The sequence below is a fragment of the Lampetra planeri genome, chromosome 28 (assembly GCF_965212315.1).
Source record: "Lampetra planeri chromosome 28, kcLamPlan1.2.h2, whole genome shotgun sequence".
Classification (NCBI taxonomy): Eukaryota; Metazoa; Chordata; class Hyperoartia; order Petromyzontiformes; family Petromyzontidae; genus Lampetra; species Lampetra planeri.
Genome location: NC_136134.1, coordinates 3,343,144 through 3,360,114, shown reverse-complemented (window position 1 = coordinate 3,360,114; position 16,971 = coordinate 3,343,144). Strand labels below are relative to the sequence as shown.

At 40.7% G+C, this 16,971-nt stretch overlaps 1 protein-coding gene across 1 annotated transcript in view; it reads left to right on the top strand.

Moving 5' to 3' along the window:
- The window catches only part of LOC144728258 (uncharacterized), a 316,355-nt gene that overhangs the window by 70,672 nt on the left and 228,712 nt on the right, over nucleotides 1-16,971 (top strand). Inside the window, exons 47-57 of the mRNA XM_078607566.1 lie at nucleotides 807-3,212; nucleotides 4,339-4,740; nucleotides 5,999-6,118; nucleotides 6,930-7,043; nucleotides 8,314-8,427; nucleotides 9,658-9,777; nucleotides 10,492-10,625; nucleotides 11,292-11,459; nucleotides 12,145-12,330; nucleotides 14,795-14,931; nucleotides 15,236-15,327. Coding sequence (XP_078463692.1) covers nucleotides 807-3,212; nucleotides 4,339-4,740; nucleotides 5,999-6,118; nucleotides 6,930-7,043; nucleotides 8,314-8,427; nucleotides 9,658-9,777; nucleotides 10,492-10,625; nucleotides 11,292-11,459; nucleotides 12,145-12,330; nucleotides 14,795-14,931; nucleotides 15,236-15,327 — 3,993 coding nt within the window. The remainder of the gene's footprint in view (nucleotides 1-806; nucleotides 3,213-4,338; nucleotides 4,741-5,998; nucleotides 6,119-6,929; nucleotides 7,044-8,313; nucleotides 8,428-9,657; nucleotides 9,778-10,491; nucleotides 10,626-11,291; nucleotides 11,460-12,144; nucleotides 12,331-14,794; nucleotides 14,932-15,235; nucleotides 15,328-16,971) is intronic.

The following is a 16,971-nucleotide window of genomic DNA, read 5'->3' as shown; positions in this document are numbered from 1 at the left end:
ATTTTGGTTGCTGTCCCCCTGCTGGACATTAAGTAACTTCTGAGGGAAATTATCTTTGGTATTAAGTGTGAAAAGTGTTTCAAAGTCCAGTGTCATTCTTGGTAAAAATAATGCTTGGTAATATAGCACCTTAAAATATGTCGGTTTAAGGCCTGTGATTACATTTTTACAAGGTCATTAGCATGCTCAGGTCATCTGTCAATAATAAAATGTCAAATTTCTGTCCCTTAATGGTGATATTAGAATCATGGTGCATTTGTCAGTTTAACATATACAACGCCTACGTTTAACACGTAGGCGTTGCATATGTTCAAAAACAGAAACTCTATGATTTACAGGTAGATAGACAGAATTTGTGTATTTGTACAGTACATTATATACGGGACATAGTTTTTTCCATCAGCAGATATGAACGTACATTGTGTAACTGATGATAGAAATACATTGGCCTGTGACCAAATAAGCCTAAATATTCCCAATTCCAGGAGGCCTTATAAGTTAAACAAATATAACCCTTGTGGGTGACTACGAAGGCTTGGCATGTGTTTTAGGCATAAGGCTACAAGGGTGCCAAAGGATGACAATACTGAGTATCACCCAGTATGAAATGTGTTGTTTTTCTCGGGCGCATTCTAGTTTCCTGATAATATCGATCAGTAAGGATCCTTATGAAAAATCGTCTTAATACTCAGGCTTTTCTGAGTAAATAATGCGTATTGTTCTTGTTTTACTGCAATGTACATTGAAAGGTTGTTTAAGTCACAAGAATGATTGATTAATTGTAAACTATTGAATTATTCTCACAGTGGCAACAACATATTCAACCATGCCATGGACTGCTAATTCAACACAGTCACCACAGACAGCAAGTCCACCAAGATCAACCACCTCAAACACAACGAGTAATTCTACAGTATTCTTCACATCAGAAGGTGTATCGGCCATGACTGCACCAATAAATGCATCATTCGCTGAAATTACTCAACCTCCATCATTCTCAACATCAGCCGCCCCGGTAACAAATACAACTGATTCTATTAATGCAACCGCTACCACTGTGGAGACATCACCAATAACAGCGCCCTCAGACACAACAGCAGCGAATACATCAGCTGTGACTCAAACTCCATCATTCTCAACATCAGCCGCCCCGATAACAAATACAACTGATTCTATTAATGCAACCGCTACCACTGTGGAGACATCACCAATAACAGCGCCCTCAGACACAACAGCAGCGAATACATCAGCTGTGACTCAAGCTCCATCATTCTCAACATCAGCCGCCCTGATAATAAATACAACTGATTCTATTAATGCAACCGCTACCGCTGTGGAGACATCACCAATAACAGCGCCCTCGGACACAACAGCAGCGAATACATCAGCTGTGACTCAACCTCCATCATTCTCAACATCAGCCGCCCCGGTAACAAATACAACTGATTCTATTAATGCGACCACTAACGCTGTGGAGACATTACCAATAACAGCGCCCTCAGACACAACAGCAGCGAATACATCAGCTGTGACTCAAGCTCCATCATTCTCAACATCAGCCGCCCCGGTAACAAATACAACTGATTCTATTAATGCAACCACTACCGCTGTGGAGACATTACCAATAACAGCGCCCTCAGACACACCAGCAGCGAATACATCAGCTGTGACTCAACCTCCATCATTCTCAACATCAGCCGCCCCGGTAACAAATACAACTGATTCTATTAATGCAACCGCTACCACTGTGGAGACATCACCAATAACAGCGCCCTCAGACACAACAGCAGCGAATACATCAGCTGTGACTCAAGCTCCATCATTCTCAACATCAGCCGCCCTGATAACAAATACAACTGATTCTATTAATGCAACCGCTACCGCTGTGGAGACATCACCAATAACAGCGCCCTCGGACACAACAGCAGCGAATACATCAGCTGTGACTCAACCTCCATCATTCTCAACATCAGCCGCCCCGGTAACAAATACAACTGATTCTATTAATGCGACCACTAACGCTGTGGAGACATTACCAATAACAGCGCCCTCAGACACAACAGCAGCGAATACATCAGCTGTGACTCAAGCTCCATCATTCTCAACATCAGCCGCCCCGGTAACAAATACAACTGATTCTATTAATGCAACCACTACCGCTGTGGAGACATTACCAATAACAGCGCCCTCAGACACACCAGCAGCGAATACATCAGCTGTGACTCAACCTCCATCATTCTCAACATCAGCCGCCCCGGTAACAAATACAACTGATTCTATTAATGCAACCGCTACCGCTGTGGAGATATCACCAATAACAGCACCCTCGGACACAACAGCAGCGAATACATCAGCTGTGACTCAACCCCCATCATTCTCAACATCAGCCGCCCCTGTAACAAATACAACTGATTCTATTAATGCAACCACTACCGCTGTGGAGACATTACCAATAACAGCGCCCTCAGACACACCAGCAGCGAATACATCAGCTGTGACTCAACCTCCATCAATCTCAACATCAGCCACCCCGGTAACACATATAACAGATTCTATGAATGCAACCACTACCATTGTAAACACATCACCAATAACAGTGCCCTCAAACACAGCAGCGAATACATCAGCTGTGGAGTCGACAACAGCATCAACAACGAGAGTTGGGACCGAAAGCACATTAGTGAATATAAATGCAACAAGTCCCGTAGCTCTAACAGCGGCATCAAACGCAACTTCAAAGACCACTGTGACATCAGTGACCACCGCAGCAATGTCCACAATAGGACCTAATAGCACAAACGTGACTCTACCAATAGTATTAGGGACATCAAGCACAACAACCACAGCCACAATGACACCAGCGGCTCCCAATTCCTCAACGGTAGCGTCGACAAGTGCGAGTCTGCTGTTGTCGCCTGCTACATCGAACACGACAGCAGCTAACACAGCTGTGGGCTCGGCAACAACATCAACAACTACATTGCCAACCAATAGCACAACAGTGACTGCACTTACAAACCAGTCAACAAGCACAGCTGTGACTCAACTGATAGTGAACTCACCCACCTCATACACAACAATAATATCAACAGTGTCATCGTCTACGGCCTCAACCACAAATGCAACAGTCACTCCGGCTTCAACAATTAGTAGCATTTCACCGGTGACATCTCCAACGACTTCATCGACTTCCACCACTGTGTCTAACTCGGGTAAGCAGTGTAAAGTGGGCTCATGTATCAAAAGTCTGTATTCTGCTGTCCATATATTAAATAATATGAGGCTGGGTGGAGATTGTGAGTTCAGCTCATCATTTTTCAAAGCTAGATAAAATAAGCACCACTGTGAAAATTAAATTGTATTTGTCCTCTGTAGAGACTGAGGTCTCTGTCCTTTGAGATGTTGTTTTCCATACTGGTTCAATGTTGTGAGTGGGGATGAGCACCGACTTTAATACAAAATTTTACTCAATTTTTGTTTTATTTTAGCAGGTAAGGCCCACTGAGCTATACAGCTCTTTTTCAGAAACGATCTGGCCACAAATGATAGTTCCACGAAGAGGCACATCATCTGGAAATGTATAGCTGCCAAATAAAATTCATAGCAGCCAAATACTAAATTGAGCAGGGAGACACTGGCTTAAAATGTATGCTAGAAAATTAGAATGAAAAATGTATTTCCTGAACAGTTACGTTCCACTAATTGTAAATGATTCATGTTCTAATTCACCAAGTAGTGTTAACTATTTTTTAAAGTAAATTATGTGGAATACAACAAAGTGGAAAGAGGTCATGTATGCAGTAATACAGTCAATGTGTAAGAATAGGTTTTCCCCTTTTTTCTGGCAACAAAACAGGTGTTAAGATGTTAAAACACCAAACTGAAACCTTTTACAAGGAATCATGTCTGCATTAACCACAATACTTGTGGTCAGAATGCAAACAAAAAACATACTCTGTTAATATATGCATTGTCCTTGAAATTGATTGGTCCACACCAGAGACGGCTTTCTTTCGAGCCTAGTCTCAAACGGTGTTAGACCAGACGACGCCTTTTAGCGTCTTTGGTGTGGACCAATCCGTTTCAAGGACAATGCATAAATTATCAGAGTATGTTTTTTGTTTGCATTCTGACCACAAGTAGCTTGGTTAATGCAGACATGATTCCTTTGTAAAAGGTTTCAGTTTGATATTCTAACATCTTAACACCTGTGTTGTTGCCAGAAAAAAGGGGAAAACCTATTCTCATATTTTGGTACTGGCAAAGGAGGTCCCATGAAGTAAATGTGTAATCACGCCGCAACCTAATACATGTTCATATGTACGTCTGTAAATTCAGGTACAACACCAACTTCAAATGGGACAACAACACAATCCACAACAAATGTTATTACTTCGTCGATATCACTGACACCATCATCCGCAACAACTGTCTCCACGACCTCCGTGCCAACTACGACTGCAATCATGGTGCCGGGACTCGTGAAAAATTTGACTTTGACCAGCCAAGGGGTGAAAAACACCTCCCTGGAGGTTGTGTGGCTGGCTGCCGAGGGTTATGTGGAGCAGTACATTGCATTCATCTCTCCTCAAGAGGCATCGGCTGTGTCGGTCAGCCCGACCGGGTCACTCACAGCCAGGTTTTCTGGTCTACGTCCTGGTGTTGAATACACAATCACGGTCAAAACCTTCGGAAGAGGCAATGTCTCCAATGCCGGAGTGTCAGTGAAGCAAGTAACAGGTACCGGTTCTTGCACAAACATAAGCATTGGTTGATTTGAATTGTTTTGGTTGCTAGCATTATCATCATCAATCATGGTCAATCCACGACTGGACGAAGGCCTTCCCCAAGCAGCTGCTAACTCTTACAATCCTGCGATGTAACGGGAGAAGAAATTGGTACCACCTAATGAATAACATCTTTAAAGAGCCCCAATTTATTTATATGGCTAATACAAGTCATCCTACGTTTTAAACTAATACAAGTCAGTTATTTGATAACCCACTCATTCCACGTGGTTATCACGTAATTCACTGTTATTGACCATGTAACAAATTGCAGCTACTAAAACTATGCCACATCTGGTGATATTGACAAGTGACATATCTGGTCTGGGCTCATGGACTTTCTCTTTGTTGCATCAAACATAGCCACAACTCGAATTCACTGTTTATCTAAAACAATAATAATTTCCAGATTTGAAAATATGTTTATATACATTTTTGCAAACCTACATTATTTGTTGAGCCTTATTAATTTTCAACAAATTTGTCCTGAACACATTTACACAAGCGTGTGTTCTTCTTTTCAATTAGATTCTAATAAATGCAGAGATGGAAACCATCTCTGTGATTCCATCTCTGTGATCAATGTGTATTAAATTACAGCCTATGTTGGCATTATGTTTTATACTGACATAGCCCATGAAATAATACAATCATGTAAATAATTCAGCACTTTGGCTTTCGATGCTGATGTATCTTTGCAACGTCATAATTTCAAATTAAATTAATTTGGTTTTGTATGACATATGGAAAAGACAAAAAATATGCTCATCGAATTTGACCATCACATTTGAACAACTATGGATCAGGTAACAAACAAAAATCAGAAACGCTATATTGGCTGTTAAGGAACTTAAGTGGGATTGGGCAGGACACATCACTCGAGGGCGTGATGATGGGCGATGGACGACGAGACCGATGATGGAATTTCACCAAAGAAGAGAATGCACCGAAGAGGACAACCACATTAGGAATGTAGCATTGAGATCAGTTCTTGTGCCGGAGTGAGATGGATTGTGGTATCGCCGGACCAAGAGATGGCAATGGCCTGGAGAGGTCTTAATTCAGCACTTGATAGACCATGGATGATGATGATGATGCTGATGCAGATTATGCGATGCTTAAATTTAAACAGTGTGCGGTATCCTTTTTTTACTTGGTGTTTAAGTTTGTTAATGACAGTGATGATGATGTGAAATTGATTATTTTTACAGCACTCAACTCCTGCAACCTTGCCTGCACCAACGGCCAATGCTTCATTGATGCGAAGACATCAATGTCTACCTGCTACTGTAACAGTGGGTTCAGCCTCACCAGCCCACAGATATGTAGTGGTGAGCCTAACATGCCTTATTCACGTCATCACAATTATTTTAGTAAACTATAGAGGCAACGTTCAACTAAAATAAACCCCTAAATATAGTTTTGACTAGGTGTCAGCTTTCTCGCCTGGTACACAAGAGGTTTGATCCTGATCTTGACGATGCCTGTTGTATTTTCGGAGTAGCGTGTTCTCTCTCCGTGTGGTCGCATCGATTTTTCTCTGGGTCCGGTTTTTCCCTCCACATTTATAAACATGCATTTACATTGTTTGGTTGCTGCTATGCATACCCTCGTGTGGTAAAAGCCACATCTAATAGCTAATAGCTCAGTGAACTTTACCTAGTAAATATAATAGTTTAGTTTAATTGAAGGAGTATGTTATTTTTTATTTTAATAAGACAACTTGTAACACTGTACATACATACAAAATACACATGAAGGTTTGGAAAATCTTTCTTTTAATTAGTGTTTTAAAAGTATAACTGAAACGCCCTATATCTTTATATTTAATCGCAATAACCCCTGATATAGGTTACATTTTTTATAATACGTCAACACTCTATAGTCATCGTCAGTCTAGCATCAAGTTACAGTACTTTAAAATTATTTATATAGTAATATTAGCCTAAAATGTACATCTTTAGAAAAGCTATGAAATTCCAAAATACGGTGGTGTACAAGAAGCCCTTTGTACACTTTATGGAATCATGAGGTTTGTGAAATGTTCACAAGGATGAATTCATCGAATACATAAATATACTATAACTAATTCTGCAGTGTAATTGATTTGATAAGTCATATGCACAATGTATTACCTTGCAGATGTGGATGAATGTCAGTCGAGGCCTTGCAAACATGGAGGCAGCTGTGCCAACACTCAAGGCTCCTACTCGTGTACCTGTGTGTCAGGCTGGAGTGGGCTGAACTGCACAGAGAGTAAGTGCATTACAATCTTGTCGTGTAACTCTTAAAAATACACAACACATATTGAGTATTTATAATTCCCTGTATTGGCATGTCAACAGTTAGTGGTGGGGGGGGATCTCAGACAGTTAACAAGGCATGTGTTGTCCTGGTGACACTAGGCCCAAGGATCTCAAACGTTCACAACTGTAGCGAGTTAGCGCGCTGTGTTACGAACCCGACAACCCATCGAACAAAGAGGGTCCCTGCATCGCACACTTTCGGATGCGCTTCTGCGGCCATCTGGAACGCTCTTCCTTCCGATATTATGAATGCCACTGGAGCTATGCACTTTTAAATCATCTAGATTGACAAACTCATTCCTTTAGAACTGCTTTTTTGTGTTTAGTGTTGTCCTTCCCCCGCACAGTTGGCTATGTATGGTGCGAATGAAATTCAACATACATACATGCATACATACATAGGGGGACTATTTTGTGCTCCCTCCAGTGCAGGCACTTCCAACAGCAGTGGCGTGAACATGAAAATCGTAAGGCTGCACCTTTACCTTATAGCCCAGTTTGATAAACTATTATTCAAGTTAAATTTTGATTTAAAGCATTCGTGACTGCAGGGATTCATATTCTTGGTTCTTTCGGTAAAGTCACGTAGATGGGAAATAATAAAATAATAAAAATATAAAACAATATAAATTCTCACGACGTTTCAACTGCAACAAAAGCAATCATCATCAGGTGTCAAATCCACAGCAAGACTATGGTACAAGAAGCCCCCCCCCACTCCGTCGAACAAAGATGGTCACCGCATCGCGCGGCACTTTCAGATGTGCATCTGCGGCCGTCTGGAACGCTCATCCTTGTGACATTAGGAAGTCACTGGAGCTATGCTCTTTTAAATCTAAATTGAAAACTCATTTCTCGAGAACTGCTTTTGGTGTTCAGTCTGTTGTCCTTCCCCCCTACATATCCGATTAGCATGGTTAGGTACATATGGTGCAAAAGAAGTTCAACATACATTCACATAGGTACTCACCAATATACCATGGCAGCATCTGGTGGACCCAAAACAGAAAACACAGTTTATAACCATATTCATATGACGAACACAATAAAAATAAAACATATACATGGAAACTGGCACTGAAATGTTAATAGTAGGTTTTTACCCTTTATAAAGGTGTCAGTTTTGTACCAGTTAAAAGGGTAAAAACCTACTAATATATTTTGCCACTGGTAAAAGAGATCTCATAGTGAAATGTTAATGTTTTAATTTGTCCAAATAGATATTGACGAGTGTGCTGGAAGTGTATGCCAAAATAATGGAACCTGTTTGGACGGTGATAATAGCTACACTTGTATTTGCTGGAGTGGATGGAGAGGTGTAAACTGCTCAGAAGGTAAGACACGTTTGTTTCTGTTTGCTTAAAACGGGTTGTGTTAAGAAAAAACCTGAGCATGAAACATGTTTGTTACAGATAATATTGATTTACGTTATGTTGTTTTTATATGTTGCCTCTCCATTTTCTGTACATTACTTGGTATAGTTGTTTCTCATGCAAAGGGGGGATAAATAAAATACATCGCTTAAAATATAAAATTGCAATCGACAAGACATTGTTATACAGGGCGGCAGGGTAGACGCAGTGGTAACAATTGTCTTGTATCAAGAAGGGCCCAGTTTCGAATCCTGACTAGGGCACTATATGGCGTTTGTATGTTCTCCCCATGTTCTGCATGGGTTTAGTCTATTTTCTCCCATAGCTAAAAGAAAACATACAATGTAACTGGCATTGACTAAACATCCCGATGGTGAAAATTTACCTGCAAATTTATCAATTGGGAGTACACGCAGTAACATTGCCCACGACTGCAAAAACTTGGCAGGACCCTTCTGAAAAAGGCATGAGACTTAGTGAGATTTTGCTGGGTAAAGCGGTCATAAAAATGTGGCAGCCATAGCATGATTGATAGGATTCCTTTTGATGGCAATTTGCAGAATACTTTTTCCATAGATTCTTCCTTAATCTTGATTTAACCCCGTTTTTGGGAATTTCCGCAATTACTGTAGTGGCAGAAAGGGTGAGTTTTTGTCAAGAATCAGTCACACTTTAATAAAAACAAATATGGAAAGGACCCCCATTTTAAGTGAAAACTACCATATTTCTACCAAGTAGCCACATGAATTGTGCCAGTGTTCAATCAGATCATTAAAAAATTGAAGGGCCCTCGTATATTGATATATCCGAAGACGTATATAGGGTTATTTATATATTTGTAATGAGTCCACAGATGAAGATTCAGACGACACACTCTTCTTTATTTTCCGCACGAGCTCACCCCACGCACGACCACTCTACTCCCAAATACCACCAGGAAGCCGCCCCGATCGCCCCGCCTCATCCGGTGATGTCACCACTCTATCGCCACCTGGGCGTTCCCTCTCTCTCATGCCCCGCCTTCTCTTTCCTTTCCTTCGTGACGTCATCTTTAACAGTCACCTGGGAATCCCGTGGGAATTTCTACCCCCGGGGTGCATTTGTGTGTTCGAGCATTTGTACTCTGTGGATCTTTGCGTGTGCGGTTGCATGTCATCTGCATGCACGTTTGTGTTTACTGCACGTGTGTAGATGTTGACGAGTGCGTAGCGCATCCCTGCCATGCCACGCGTGCCACCTGCACCAACACAGCGGGCTCCTACAGCTGCAAATGCAATGCCGGTTACGAGGGAGATGGTGTTCAATGCATTGGTAAGGAATCATAGTTCTCTTGATATTGCACATCGTACAATGTTGTACGTGTTGTGCAGTTGGTATTGCCCATACTGCTGTTTCTGTGCACTGCTATAACCTCATTTTGAAATGCCAGCCTTTGCATGCCATCAGGGAATGAGTGTGGGATATTTAGTCCAAGCAGCTGCTTCCTGTGGTAGTCAAGCAGCTAGATATCGCCACATGTAGTGACGATGTCTAGTTGATGTCCTTATGGTTCAATTATTAGCAGCTCCTCAATCATTGATGGTCAGTGACTCGGTACTCACGTGACTGCAAATGCGTCGGCAAGTATAACCAAAAACAGATGACACATTCAATGCCATCACCCCCATTATGTCAATGTTTTGATAGCCTGATTTACACGTGTTTTGCACGATCCTAGCTTTGTGATTGTTTTTATCCGGGCAGTCCCTTACCTCCCATCACTCCAGATAATTAGATGAGTCGTGCATGACCTGCCATTGTAAATCCTACACAGCACATGCAGAACCCAAATCGAATTGAAACATTACAGCTCGTGTAAAGTTAATTGCAGACTATGGCAATTAACCAGGAAATTAAGTATTTTGAAGACCAACATCCACTGGTATGTCACTTATGAACGCATTGTAAAATTCTACATTTAAAGCTTTCGTGACTGCAAGGATTCATTGTAAAATGTGGCAATTTGTGTTTATTTTGTATATGTAGAGAAAAGACTTTTAGAATATGGACCAACTGTGGGTGACACAACTATGAAGCCCATTTCCACGGATTCAGTGTCTCAGTTCTTCTCACCTCCGTATGGATTTCCTTTTGCCTCCAAGTTCTACCAGCGGTTGTATGTAAGTACAGTAGCCAGTTATGTTTAAACTCTTTACTTTATATGTAAATTAATAACACGTGTATGCGTGTGCATTTTTTTGCATAATCCTTAAGAACATGTATTTGTTTTTTTTAATTTCACGCGTTGCTTTACATTTATTCATTTGCATAGTTAAGTGCAAACACAATTATCACCTCACAGAGCCAATGGTGTTGGCATGGGCCACCACGGTGGTAAGATATAAACTACCTCGCCTGGTATACAGGAGGTTGTGGGTAAAATCCTGACTATGACACCTGTATATTTGGAGTTTGCATGTTCTCTCTCTTGCCGTGGTCATGTGGATTTGTCTCCGAGTCCTCCGGTTTTCTCTCCATATTTAGAATCAACATGCATTTCGAGTATTTGGCTGCTATACATTTCCTCATGATAAGTCACTTCGTTGACCTATCATTTGAAAAAGAGCTATATAGCTCAGTGGGCCTTACCAGGTAAAATAAAAATTGTTTCGCAGTTTAGTTTATTACAATTACGTGTAAGTAGGATGATGTTGATGATGCTGACAAAGGTGCTTTCAGTTAAGGTGATGAATGACAGCAAAAAAATTGATTATACCATTAATGCACGCTATTCTTTTTAATATAAGTTGTACTCATGGTATCTTGTTTATGCTTCTGATCTACAGTTTACAGACAATGGCCTGATTATTTTCAAAGATGTCGAAGATTCAACGAGGTTTGCCTATCCCAACCCCTTCATCAACGGTTTTACAGATGCCTCTTCAATCCCTATGATTGCCGTGTTCTGGGATGATGCTGACTTCTCCTCAGACACTGGGGCGATGTACTTTCAGGTTTGTTAAAAGTAGCCTTCAATAGGAAACAAATCATTGACATGGTGTGCATAATTCATTGAGTTCCAATTACACTCCCAGGCACCACTATAGCTTAACACTGGCTTTTGTTTCTGTATGTCATAACATTAAATTACACATTACTGCGATTTTTTATTAACATGTACTGTCATTGTATTGGGAAGTGATAGTACAGTGGTTTAATATTCTGCACTATGAACCTGGTGACCTAACTTTGATTCTCAGCCCACGGCTAACATCCGTGGCGAGTTCTATCTGAACCAGTTCTGGGCCCTTCCCGTTCACCAGCCCGCAATGACCAGCGTCATGGTACATGCTAACAACACAAAATCTCTGGTCAACACGGCATGGAGAAGCAGCAGTGGCTTTACAAAACACACACAGTGTTTATCTTAATCTGGGTTGCATACACGGTATCTGGCTGAATGACGTCCACTAGAGGGCGCTCTAGAGAGCCCATTTGGAGGGTGTGTGTGGCCTAATCTTCCACACGGACCAGATATCCCGGAAGAGGTGTGAATACCTACGCTTTCACCCACGACACTCAACATGCCAATCGACTTACCGTGATGTGTCCGTTTATTCTGCAGTTTGTGTTCTGATAGGAAAATGCATCACAATGAATTATTGCAGCTAACAACAAATGTCCACTGTTTCTTGACAGGAGTATGATTTTACTCAAGGCCTCAGCAATAAAATTGATGCCTTGAACCTTCGTGGGAAGGTGATGGAGCAGATCCGAGCCAACTTTAGCAGCCAGTCAGACACACGTGGCTATGAGCCCACATGGATGTTGAAGATCACCTGGGTGGATGCCCCGGCTGTGCCTGCCAGGAGCAACTTAAAATACGTAAGGCCATCCCAGTGATATCATACAAAAGTCATAGTGATTTCTTGGCTCAAATGAGCATTGCGGTGGTACTCTTCTCCTGTTTAGAGCCCTGAGCAAGTGGTGGGAATGCTGTACAATGCAAGTATCATTGTACAAGTCTCACCAAATGTTTCTTACAATTAAATTCCATGTCCATCTATAACCATGGTTTTTGACTGTTATTGCCAGGGTCCACAGCTTGATCCATATCCCATAACACCGGGCCATGCCACCATATCACATAATACTAAAGGCCATGTCACCATTTTCCATACGTTAGCATAATACACATATCCGCAGCTTGTCAGCAACTCACGAAAAAATGTTTGTACCAAGGTACAAAACCTCCTTGATTCAAGGTATCATGTGAAATATAACAACGCTCAATTTTTACATTGTTCAGTTGAAGGCAAGGGTGGTGGCTCTAACCAGATTACAGGGTGGGGTTGCAGCTGGCAAGAAGTTAGGCGAGTGGGTGGTGAACCTGCATACCGTGTGGAATAAACCAAGAGGAAATGCATTTTGTATGTAAATTATCAGCAAATTCCAGTTCCCCCAGTTCTGTGCACGAGGTACAGACTGACATTCTATTTTTGATACCTGTATGGAACATCTTTAACAAAAAACACGTTTTCATAAAGATAAAAAAAGGCCATCCGTCACACGAGAGTTTTTATCTCACTTGGTCAGTTCGTGTCATGACATATAGAGTTAGAACCTCTGGAATGGGGAAACAAGTTTTTTCCATCTTCGCAAACCAACAACAACTCCTGATTCATCCCCTTTAACCGCCTCTTTTTTAATACTGCCCTTTACGAGCACTAAAATAAAATTATTAGCTAACCATTATTATACAATCGTAGCACTACGGTAATATTTCGTTTTTTTATGGCAAATGCTTATCAATTGGCCAGAACGCACACACTGGATGTGTCGCATTCAGGTCTGCACTGCACACTTTGAGTCTCTTCTGTGAAAGCACAAGGAAGTCAAATGCAGGCAGTGAAAGGAGCGCAGCTGCAGCTCAACCGACCGACCCACTCGAGCCCTCAAGTACCACCTGCCCAAACCTCGGCAGAGTTTGCGGGTCTCGCATTGGGCTTTTTAGCCATCTTAGAACACACAGAACCGGAGTGTAAGCAAGTCATGCCTGACGTTTGAGGGACTGTCGAAGGAAAATTTATGTCCTCCTCCTGACATCAATGTTCCCAATCTCAAGCACAATTATACAGTATATTCAGGTCGAGTTGCATCAATAATATGAATAACGAATCTGTGAAACCAGCAGAAAGGTCAACGTTATACTTGTACCTGCATTAGTACTGTATCTTGACTTATAGGTTTATGTTAGTACTGCAGTTTTCTTGTGCAAGTAAAATTATAAGAGGCAGGTTTTTTTAATCATAAATTTATTGATACGAATAGGTACACACCAGAAGTCATAGTGGTGAGTACATGTCTGTAAACATGGCTTTGTTGTACATACATGTATGGCAGGCGCTTCGGCGTACCTTTTATTTTAAAAACAAATTGAATTTTAAGTTTGTTTACAATTTTTATCAGGTTCACTATTTTGACAGATAAATAGTTTTTAGAAAAATCGTGCTACAGGTGTAGGTAACCACCTCAAGAAGGTGCCATTTGAAATGTTTTTTCATGGTACTTTTTTAGAGATGGATAAACACTTATGAAATACAGTGTATTGCATTGACCACATGTTTAGAAGAAATGTTTTACTTTTTTCTGAAAAAATCCCCTCCACATGTACATGAATTAAATTGCAGAACTATAAATGTGTCTCAATCTGTGTAGCACCAAGGTTATCAGGACTGTACCCTTGATACGAACTGGACTTTATCTCAGATTTCAACCAATAGACAATTCTGTGTTGTATGTCAACACATCATCGTGGCCTATCTCAGCAGCTCTTGAGTTTTTTTTTCTTATCAAGAATGGCTGCACTGCTCTCGATAGCTTGACTTATTTGTTTTTATTTGAATTATGAATATATTCTCAAAACAATCGCGGAAACCACCTACTAGATGTAGTGAGACTAGTCAAGTTTTGTGTGTGCTAGAAACATCATTAAACGACTTAAAAAAACAGTTTTCATGATCAAGGTTAAATCAAAGTGGCAACAGAGCATGCATATTTATTCGTGATATTTCTAGCTCCTGGATCGTCATAGAATCTATAGTTTGTACTGAGGTAAATATCACATGCTGTAATTCCATATAAAAATAGCATGTCCTTGCTCATTTCAATATATTAGTCGACATTGTGTATTTATCCATCCATACTTTACTACTTTTTATATAGTGGCATGCTCTATCACCCGCCACGATTTAATTTATACTCTTACAACTCAGTCTCGTATGTCCAGCAATTGATAGTCTACTCGGAATGAATGACTAATCAGTTGACGGTGCTGTTTCACTTCCAGACGAACACCTTCCAGGCCGTTCTGAGCACGGATGGCGACTCCTCGTTCTGCCTCATATTTTTCAAAGATGGAGGCATGCAATGGAGGCCAGAAGCCAGAGACCCCAGCGCTAACAATGCCCTCATGGGATTCAATAGGTGGGGTGCAACGTTGTCAACAGTCATTGTGTTTGTGGCAACCACGGTGACCGGACCACTGGTCTTTGAATGCTCAAAGAACATTTGTCATTGTTGCAATGTCATGGAACACAGTGGTGTGCAGAAAACACCATGAACGTGGTCACGAAGATTTTTTAGATTTTTAAAGATAAGCTCAATATATATTTGTTTACTTGTATTTCTTGTAATACTGGTTATAGCATGAAATACTCATATAGCTGTCAACTTGCTTCAAAGAAATCAGTGATAACTATTCTCTCATGTCTTTATTCGCCCCTCACAGTGGAACAAACCGGTTCTATTACAATGACGCACTGTCAAGATCCACAAATCCAGCTCGCTATCGCCCAGATATGGTCATTGGAAACAATACTGGTAATTCATTTGTACACTTTAATACATTGAAATCAACGTAGTGTTTTCTGACATGACTTGCAATACGTTGCTCTTCCCATATATAGGGAACAAAACTATTCCACCTGTTGTGGATTTCCCATTATGTTCATTTAAGGTTTTGTTATACATACGGAGATGTCGAGGCATATTTGGGGAAATACAAACGGGGCTTGTGACTTTTGAGGGAGAGGGAAAAAATGTTTATAAACCTCTCATTATTGATAGCAATGTTTAACTTAATATGAAGGTTATTTGGTAGGAGAAGACTTCCCATAAAAGTAATGGTTTCTTTTTCATCAACAATATATCTTTTTTTATGAATTTTTAAAAAAGGTTTACGTATTAGCGCACATGAATATGAGGGTACCACGTCTGGACTATTTGGTGGATGGGACAGGACAATCTGTATATGGAAGTTCTCAGGCTTCTATGTGGTCCGACATTGCCGTGTTGATTTCTACCATCTAAATGTCTGATTTGGTAAATAGATTTCTTAAATTTGTCAACATCTCAAAAATGTGTATAACATTTTATGAGCAAGCAATAAGGAGATAAATTAAATGGGGAGAAATTGAGCCATAACCTTCGTGGCATCCATTATATTAATATTAATTGTACTCTATTTGGTTAGGCATCAGTTCAGAGTTCATCATGTGATTTTTTTTTTACGTAAAAAGATCAATTAATTTCCCGTACAATAGAACGTGGGCAAGCGTTCATTTTGTATCACAGAGCCAAATTATATGGCAGGGTACTCACTTTATTTACCCCAAAGGAATTATGGGTTGAGTCAATCACCATTTAACTGAAATTATGTAAAAGGCAGTGTTTAGTTAAAAAAACCATCATGGTTGATGACATTTCTACACAAATTGTCCACATATGGTGACCACTCACCCTCCGGGGCTGCATTTTGATACAAAATATGGATTTCCTTTGCCATTTGTAAATCATCAAAATGCGTTATTTTAACGTGAAGCATTTGTTTTTTTACACGTTGCTTCTCCATAAAAGTGGGTTGGTTTACCACTTGCATGATGCAGCACACATTCCTTGCAAGTTCATGTAAAGGTTAATTTCAAACAAAGAGCATGGATCTTTCACAACCAGTCTTCGTAAAAGTCAAGCACACAACCACAACTGGATTTTTTTAGCTTATGCTAGTGCCGTCCCGCTGAGTGTGATAGATCTATATGTCCCTGAACAGTAGCTTGTTACAGGGTGTCTATGAAACCATTTATTGTTTAAGGTAATATTTTGAGCAACGGCCCTTCACAGCACAGAGGGCTACGGCCCTTTTCACAGCACACAGAGAGGCCAACCAACGGCCCTTTTCACAGCACACAGAGAGACCAACGGCCCTTCTTCACAGCACAGAGAGGGCAACGGCCCTTCTTCACAGCACGTAGGCCTCTCTTGACAGCTGCCAATGCTGTATCAAATAATAAGTTGTTATTATTTTAATTTCATTTAAAAGTTCATTGAAGCAGCATCTTCATACAATTCTAATATTTTAGCATTTGTGTATTTTAATACCACACCCGACACAGCCTGATGAAGCTAGTTGTAATTACTGGCGAAACGTCGTGCTCGGATTGTAAATGTTGTGGCTTGGCTCTCCAA